Here is a 9374-nt window from a genome sequence, read left to right as displayed (position 1 = left end):
TTAGGTCTTTCAATGTGGGAAGCACACACACACACACATGTGTGTGTGTTATAATGTAACGTGTCCGGAGTTCAGTAAGTAAGAACAGAGAAGGAGGAAAGAGGTGGAGACGAAGCTTCTTCACGATGCATGAAGCTTATAGCTCTTCGCTGTGCATGAATATCGACTTGATACGACCAACTTCATGTTTGGCAATTTTAACTTTGCTAAAGCAATCATGCAACTAACAAGACGGGAGCCTGTACGTTTCGATATAATTGAACGTGTTGGCGGCCCTTTTTCTAAGATCAATCCCAGCATATATATGGCAACTTTTGCTTCAACTTTTTAGCTATCGACATTACTTTTTTCCTTCTTTCGGAATATAAAGTCAAAGTCCCCCCCCCCCCAAACTCCATTATTTAATTGCGCGTTTAATCTTAATCCAAACCCATGACCCTTTCCAGGTGTTTTGACGCCGAAACACCCCTAAAATTTGAAACACAGTCCTCGCTGAGTAATTCATCATTCATTCATCTCCTGCACTTCAAATGCAAATTAAAGTAAGGAAACTTTCCTGGAGTTTTCTTAGGACTGCACTGTTTTTTCCCCCGTTTTATTGCCGAAATCTAAACAAAAGGAATAATACTGCACATTTTATCTCTCTTCAGTGTTTGAATGTGCTTTGTGTATTGGGACCCAGTTACACTTAAAATGTGCAGGATCTTCTTCGCCAGCGACAGATCCATCTCTCTCGCCTCAACTCTTCCAAACTCCCACAACAACAAACACACATCAAGCATATGCCAAACGGAGAGGAAGATTTGGAGCTCTGCTCTGATGGGTCACCGGTTTGATTAAACATCAGTATGCTTTCAAGTTTCAATTGAATTTTCTATTAAAATTTACAATTTTTTTTTATTATTTATAAATTATTTTTCAATTTTTATAGTTAAATTCTCAAAATTATTTTGAAATTTATAACTAAATTATTAACGAAAAGAGGTCTATTTTTTATTTGTGCGTTTAATCTTCATCCAAACCCATGAGCCTTTCCAGGTGTCTTGACGCCAAAATACTCCTAAAATCTGAAACACCGTCCTCGCTGAGTGATTCATCATTCATCTATCTCCTGTACTTCATATGCAAATTGAAGGCCAGAAATTAAATTCCTAATTACTTAGTTAACAACAGGTCCAGCTATTTTATTTTTATGCAAAGACATGAAGAGTTTAATTAGAAGCCAGATGAATCCTAAATTCGGCATCCGGATCATTGTAAGTCTCTGCAGCCAAAAAGTATGGAAAGTTTCCTGGAATATAATTTTCTTAAAGCTGCACTGTTTTTTTTTTTTTTTGGCCCCCTTTTATTGCCGAAATCTAAACAGAAGGAATAATGCCGTACATTTTATCTCTTCATTTTTTAATGTGTTTTGTGTATTGGGACCAAGTTACGCTTAAAATCTGCAGAATCTTCGTCAGCGATAGATCCACCTCATGAATGATGTAGCCTCAGGATTATTGTCTTCGCCGGCGACATGATGATCACCCTGCTGCACGACAAAAGATGTAATAAACTTCAGTTTTTTTTTTCTTTTAAAAAAAACTGAACAAGATATAAAACAAGTATACTCTCAATTGAATTTTTTTTTTAATTTACAATTTTTTTATTATTTATAAATTATTTTTCAGCTTTTCATACTAAAGAATCATCCTGAGAGAGAAGACACCGATGAAACTTGATCTCTCCAACGGCAGCTCCTCCTCAGGTGCTCGTGGTTTTCTTTTCCCCCACAGTTCACTCTCGGAGACGATGAAGAGATTCTGAACAGCGTTGGCCTCCCCTCTGCAACTGATCGAACTCGTGGCTGAGCTAGGTCTCCAAAAAACCCCACCCCAAAATGTTGTCGTAGGCTGCAGAATGGAGAAGAAAATCAAAAGAAAAAAGAAAAAAGAAAAGAAATTGAAAAGAACAAAAGGAAGACAGTTAAAAAGTGAAATAAAAAAAAATGTGTCTTTTTAATACTTGAAATTATTTCTAACCTGAATTTCACTAGTTTAAAACTATAATATTTGCATTATTATTTCCCAAATAATGAACAACTTGACTAGCTCTTCTAAATACATAGAATCGCTCCTTAAATATGCCTAAAATATACTTTAAATATATTAAAAATGGGAAATTACCACTGCCGATTTCCCTTAAACGAAAATGAATGTTAAAAAGTAAATTGATCAAATAATACATGGATTATTTGAAGTGAAAGTCACCCCCTTTATTTAAAACTATAACATGTATTATTTGCTTAAAGTTGATCCACGGGTGATTTACCTTGCTTCAATTGAAGAATTCATTAGGAGTCCAAATATATGCCATAATGCCAGCTAGCTAGTAATAAAGCAAACTGACAAATATATGATTAATTATCAATATTTTATCCACCTGGATTAATATTTTGATAATATAATCGATGGTGGTACAAGAATGAGCTGATAACAGAACCATCAATGTCCACTTGGAATTCGAACTATACGCACCTGGAGAATATCTAAGCTCCTAAAATAATAAACACACAATACACAAGACATGCACATGCATGCTCATCAGCTACACGCGCGGAGTACATTACACGAGTCACATTCCAGCGAATACAATCAAAACAACATAATTAAATAATGAAAGATGAGCAGCTATTTGACAAATAAAAATTTACACTTTTTTTTTTTAAAAAACATCTTAAGCATTTTTTATAATTCTCTCCCTTCTTTTCGTACTTGCTTGTTATTGGGGGAATTACAATGCGGTCAATTTGGAAGGAAAAAAAAAATTGACAAACATGTTAAGTAGGTCTTACATATAGGATCGATATCAACTCAGTAATTAGGTCATATATTAAACACCAGATGGGTATTATATTGCCCCTAGTTTACCAACAAACAGATGATAATGCATAACAATTATTTATCTCTTTTTCTGGTGGCAATCAATTCAGGTAACTGGGAGAAAACCCAAAAAAAAAAAAAAAGAAGTTATAAAATGAAATAAGATAAGATAAATTAGAATTGTGCAAACAGTATGAGGGCATGAAATTAAGAGTACATAATAAAGCTGATCAATGATCAATTCACAAATTACTATGACCTTTTCTAAATTACTACTACATCATAAATACTCATCGAGGCGTTTTCAGCTTTTGTTTGATTGTAATTCTGTTATAACGCCCTCGTTTTCATGAGCTTTATATCGGGCTTAAATGATTGGGCTTAGCCCATTATACTCTTCTTTTGATGATGAATGCCTGCAATCAGATAGAGTCCATTTGTATAGGCTTCTTTTCCCAACGAGTTATTAACCCTTCAACCCAATAACGGATTCACACCATCGTAACAAATAATAAAACAATGAGAAAAATACTACAACTAAGAAAATATGATAAGAGAGAAATAATAAAAGACAACATTAAAAAAACACATTAAATATTAAGATAAAGACAAATTAAAACTTATAAAATCAACTGCACTTTTTAAATTTGAAGCTTATAAATAGAACTGGAATATATAAGAAAGGCGTCTAATTATGAATACAAGTACAAAAAGTAAGACCTTAATAGAAAGATATGGCTGATGAATATAAACATCTTTTATCATTTTTTTTAATAAGAAACACTTACTCATTTTCAAAAAGCCTTGATGTCATGATCTTTTAGGTCTTCCGACAGCCTTTGAAAGACATTTAAATATTATTGCGATCAAGTATATATTATTGGACACAAAAATCGAAAGCACGAAGGGGAAGAAAAGAAGAACGAAAGATGCCTAATGACTAGTGTGCCCAATCCATTATTACTGCCCAGAAGAATCTTACAAATGGCATATATAAATTAAAAAAAATGTGAAGACTTCATGAGCCGCTACAACAAACACAAATCAACCCGTACTTGAAATAATAAATTTACAACTCATGAACTGATAACACAACTAACTATTGATATTATCCACCAGAACTTCCAGCTGAACACTTCCAATAGTGCCTTGGTTAGGTAGTGAAGGTTAATCAAATTGGAGTAATTTTAACAAAAAGAACAAGCCTCTACTCGGCACTAGGGTTGAACATGGACTACACCAGGCTGGGCAGGCCATTAGCCCACGGTCTGGTCCATTTTTGGTCTTCGGGCTCGTCACCCCAACCTGAAGACCGGTCCTGCCCAGTAAGGAACCCGTTGTTCCTCGGGTTGGGTGGACTGGACCAGACTGGATCGATTTACTGGTCCAGGAGGTCTAGTCCAGTCCAAGTCCATATCCCTTGTCCTGTTTTTTTTTTAAAATTCCTAATCAATAATTTTTAATCTATTACATAAAAAATTCCTATCTACTTGCCCTAAATAGAGTAACATCATGAGAATATCAAATTCCAAATAAGAATAACTTTAAAACAATCTACAAATTAAAATCAAGTATAAACCGTAAACAATACAATAAAAAAACTATAAAGCAACCATTAAAGTCCATAATATAATATTAAACAAGTCCACTACACTAAGCCTTGAAAGTTTGCAGCTTGCTGGTTTGTGCGTGTTGCACTTTTCAGCAAAATGCAAGTTCAAATAGGCAGAAGAACCACAACGCAAAAGGAAAGTCCATTACACCAAAGTAAATATCAAATGAGAATATAATCAGTCTCAAAGTTTGTTGATTTAAAGGACATAGGCTAATCAAATGTCATAGCTAATAATAAAGCCAAAATGCATGCCAATATCAAATATTATAGGTCCATCACACAACAGCAAATATCAAAACGTGGAATGATAATCGGTGACACAGCACATGGTAGCTAACTATGAACTCAATCCTTGCTTTACTCTATTTCCATGGACACAGCAGCGTCTCCACCATCAATGACACATGAAGCATTTAGGAAAAAAAAGACACAAAACAGAAATATTATAATTTTATAGTGATATGATAAATTTAAATAAAGGCTTGTTATGTTTAAAACATTACCAGACTCTTCAAAATTATCAAATTCATGAAGCTTGTCAACAAGTTCTGATAGTGATTGACTAGGAAGAATCCAATTTTGTGAACAAATTAATGCTTCAGTCATTCCAGGTGATAATGAGCTTCGATATTGATCAACCACATGACCTCCTGTGCTAAAAGCATATTTAGAGGCAACTGTAAAGACTGGGATGGCCAACACATCACATGCCATGCAAGAGAGGATTTTATACTTAACAGAATTTGCCTTCCACCAAGCTAGTATATTGAAATCAGCAGGGATATCATCAGAATCAGCAGCAAGATACTTATCCAACTTAGTTTGAGAATCATGTGAATTTCTTTCCTTGACTATTGTCAACCACTAAAGGCCTGGATCATGATCATCCACATTCGCTACAGCACTTATTGAAGATAAAGGCATAGCAGGAGATGAAGCAGTGTTGGATTCAGAAGATATCCCAACAAAGGCAAAATATTCTTCAAACACACGACATAAACAATCCTTGACCCTATCCTTCATAGCCAAGCAAACTTCATTGTCATGGAACAAATTCTCAAATATGTGATTAACATATGCCAGCTTGTAACAAGGATCTAGTATAACTGCCACAATCAACAAAGGATTCATGATTTCAGCTTTGCTCGAATATTTTTCATATTTCATATTCATGTTGAAAGACATATCAGATAAGAGGGAATCTAAATTCATAATATTTCTTTCCAACATCTGTTAAACATGGGCAATTGGTTGGAAGCATGAATTTGATGTCACACTAAGGGAAGTTGAGAACATCAATGTGATATCATAAAAAATCTTCAAGAATTTTAAGAAGACCCGTGCACGATTCCAATCTTCTACTATTGGGGGGTCATCACGTTTTTTCTCTTTATCTTCACGCCTAGCATCACAAGCTCGCTTCAAGAAATCATGTGATTCAAGCCTATTGCTAGATACCTCATGTGAATCAACCAAATTGAAATCATGTGCTTTTGATTCATGCCTTGGAGGGGGGTTAGAGGGCCTAAAGTGTGCACAGTAGTCATCATCCTCATCATTCATTCTTTCAAACATTTTTTGAAGCTTCCATGCTGCCTCTAACATCAAGAAGGTTGAATTCCACTTGGTTGACACATCCAAACAAACAAGGCTTTTTGTGTTAATTTTTTCAGCCTTAGCAAAAGACTTAAACTTTGCAAAATGTGCAGGAGATGAGCGCATATATCTAACAGCACTTCTAATGCTTTCAAAGTTCTCTTTCAAATCCTTTAAGCCTTCATGAACAATCAACCTAAGAATATGAGCACAACACCTAATATGTAGGTAACCCCCACCACAAACCAATCCCTTCCAATTCCTTAATGGCTTCTTCAAGTATGACAATGCTGAGACACTTGAAGATGCATTGTCCATAGTAATTGTGAAAACCTTATCAATTCCCCAATCTAGCAAACACTTCTCAATTGTCTTCCCTATGGTTTTTCCTTTGTGATTCTCAACCATACAGAAATTGAGAATCCTCTTGTGTAGATGCCAATTAGGATCAATAAAATGAGCTATCAAACAGAGGTAATTGAAATTCTAATTTGAAGTCCAACAATCAGTTGTGAGACAAACACAAGATGCACAATTGTTTAAAATCTTCTTTAAAGTCTTCACCTCACCAAGGAACAACTGCCAACAATCCCTACCAACAGTCATTCTAGATGGGATAGGAAATCGAGGCTCCAATGCATTTACAAATTTTTTGAATCCTGGCTTCTCAACTATTCTGAAGGGTAGCTCATCACAAATAATAAACTCAACCAAGGCTCTTTGTATTCATTTCTCATTGTACATATGAGGGACTAAGGCATTTTATTAAGAAGTATTTGAAAGGTAACCCAACATTGACTGCTTTTTATCTTTATTATCCTTATGTGGGTTCTTTGTAAATTTAAACAAATGCCTTTTCAATGAAGTTGTACCATGCTTATTAGAGTCACAAGCATAAGTCATATTGCAGTACTTGCAAGATGCTCTAACCTCTCCATTACTTTCTTCTAATGTTAGCTTCACAAAATAGTCCTAAACATGAGATGTTTTTGGAGGCTTTCTTTTTGGTTCTTTTCTCTTCCTAGGATTGTCACCCTCAATTACTCCTACTTCTTGTGTTAATTGGGAAGTGGGTGCTGCAGTAGTAGTAGGGGCAACAGGAGGAGGTGATGGTGTTGGTGTGGGAGAGATAGGACTTTGAGAAGGAATTAGTGAAGGTCTAGAGCCACTCTGTGTTAGGTTATCACCCAATCGAGGAGTCACTGATCCCCTTTAACTTGACATGGAATCTTGCTCCTCCATTTCAAAGTGATAAATGGATAATATATCTATAATAAATTGAACAAGAAATAAGAATACAATGAGAATAATGAATTAGACAAATTATTTCAACTTTAGGAACAATAATTAACTATGGCAAGCCTATCATAATTGTTCACAATAATCAGATGAAAAAAAGACATATAAATTGGACAAGTTAGTTTAGCAATTAAGTAGACAAATTTTGACAATTTTCTGCTGTAATGGTGTTGATAAAATGAACTGGTTCTACATTCATAACATATGTATTTACTACTGCAATTAATTAAAATTTGTGGATGTAGTATGGAATAAAATTTGCGCTATCATTGTTTTTCCTCTGAATATGGCGTGCTATCTTGAAGTAATTTTCGTTGTCCCTACCTCCTTTCACTACTATCAATTTATTATAGATATAGTATTTGAATCTGGACATGGTATTTGACCAAGGATCACATGTTTGCTTTGTTGGTAAATAAAAAAAATAAACACACTTAGTATTTGACCGAGGATCACAGTATCACACGGAGCTAGATAGGGAGAATGAAATATTAATAATAACACTCCAAAGAGGCTTGAACTTACCTGACGGTGATGTAGCTGGAGAGTAGTGGCGAGCCGGCGAGTGGCGAGCAAACAGTGAGCTTCAAATTGAAGGACTAGGAGGCAAGCTTGGTTGCTAGCTACTAGGGAATGGGGTTGTCGGCGCTGCGCGAATCACAAAAGGGGATGGGGGAGAAGCAGATCTGAGCTCTGAGGTCGCCACTCACCACTTCACCGTCTTTGCTAATCGCTAAGAGCCTGAGAGTCTGACGCTGCCACTAGGTTTGGAGGGAGAGGGAATTTAGGAATGAACTCATGAAGGATGCCTGATGAAGTGAATAGTGATGGTCTGATCTCTGATGGACATTCGACGAAATCAGAATTGGATCTGGAAAAAAAAAAAGGACTTCAACATGGGCCCAAATCAGAAATGGACTTGGTAGGGGAAAAAAAGAGAAAAGAAACTATAATATGGCCTTATACAACTTTTTTTTTTTAAATATCTCACAAAAAATCAACGGGTAGGACCAGGTCATCAGTCCAATGCCTTCTCGTAACCCGGTCCTACTCGGTCTTCAGGTCAAACCCGATCTGGCCCAAATTTTACGGGCTTTTTGGACTGTTTCAAAAATTGGACTGGATTTATCGGGTTACCGGTTTCATGTGCAGCCCTAATGCTCGCTAAATTGAAACATGCATAATTATTATGTGGGTGTGATTAAGAAACTTCCAAGTCAAACCGTGATCGATAAAGATAGACAATAACACAAGTAATTTATTATTTTTCTGGATAAATAGCAAATATATTACTCTAAAATTACATGACACAGACCATTAATGACTTATGAATAATGTAAAAATATAATCTTTATGAAGACACACAAACACAGACATTTTGATATACAGCTTGTTATATTCTACGCATTTGGCCGGGGATCATCATGATCGAGTCAAAACAAAATACAAAATTTCAAATATTTTCAATATAGAATATATAGTAAATTTTGATCATCACACGCTACAACACACACTATAATATATTCCTCTAGTACTTATTAATTATAAGACCTAATTAACTAATTTGAGTAAATTAAAAATGTTAGTTAAATTAGTTAATGTGATATGATTTTTCTAAAACACCCTAAAATTCCCTCCCTCCTTCTCGTAGTTGTTTATTGTTGGGGAATTTCAATGGAGTTAATTTGAGAAAAAAATTGATAAACGTACATGAGAAATATGTTTTATATATAGGACTAATATCAACTTACTAATTAGGTCATACATTAAATACTTGAGGGGCATTATATTGCCCCTAGTTCACCAACAAACAGATGATAATGCATAACAATTGTTTATCTCTTTTTCTGATGGCAGTCAGTTCAGGCAACTGCGAAAAAACAAACAAAAAATGTAAGAAGTTATAAAATGAAATAAAATAGGATAAATTAGAATCGTGCGAACGGCATGAGGGCATAAAATTAAAAGACTTGATCCTTAGTTGAACTTGACTCGTATAAAGC

At 35.0% G+C, this 9374-nt stretch overlaps 1 protein-coding gene across 1 annotated transcript; it reads right to left on the bottom strand.

Annotated features, from left to right (window-relative positions):
• Positions 1 to 5340: 5340 nt before the first annotated feature.
• On the bottom strand, positions 5341 to 6480 carry LOC114719619 (zinc finger BED domain-containing protein RICESLEEPER 2-like). The gene is made up of 2 exons (XM_028905132.1): positions 5815 to 6480; positions 5341 to 5706 (listed from the first exon to the last, which is right to left on the bottom strand). Exons 1-2 carry the CDS (start codon positions 6478 to 6480, stop codon positions 5341 to 5343), a joined length of 1032 nt encoding a protein of 343 aa, XP_028760965.1.
• Between the last annotated feature and the right edge of the window lie 2894 nt (positions 6481 to 9374).

This window comes from Neltuma alba, unplaced genomic scaffold, assembly GCF_004799145.2.
Source record: "Neltuma alba isolate B1F8T4 unplaced genomic scaffold, ASM479914v2 tig00011927_pilon, whole genome shotgun sequence".
Lineage (NCBI taxonomy): Eukaryota > Viridiplantae > Streptophyta > Magnoliopsida > Fabales > Fabaceae > Neltuma > Neltuma alba.
This window is presented reverse-complemented; position numbering and strand designations above follow the sequence as displayed.

Bases quoted from the DNA above. Each gene is read 5' to 3' on its own strand.
- LOC114719619 (XM_028905132.1), bottom strand. From the start codon at position 6,480: ATGGTTGAGAATCACAAAGGAAAAACCATAGGGAAGACAATTGAGAAG. The intron at 5,707-5,814 runs GTCTTCTTAAAA...CATGTTTAACAG, and splicing joins AAGATTGGAATCGTGCACGG to ATGTTGGAAAGAAATATTAT.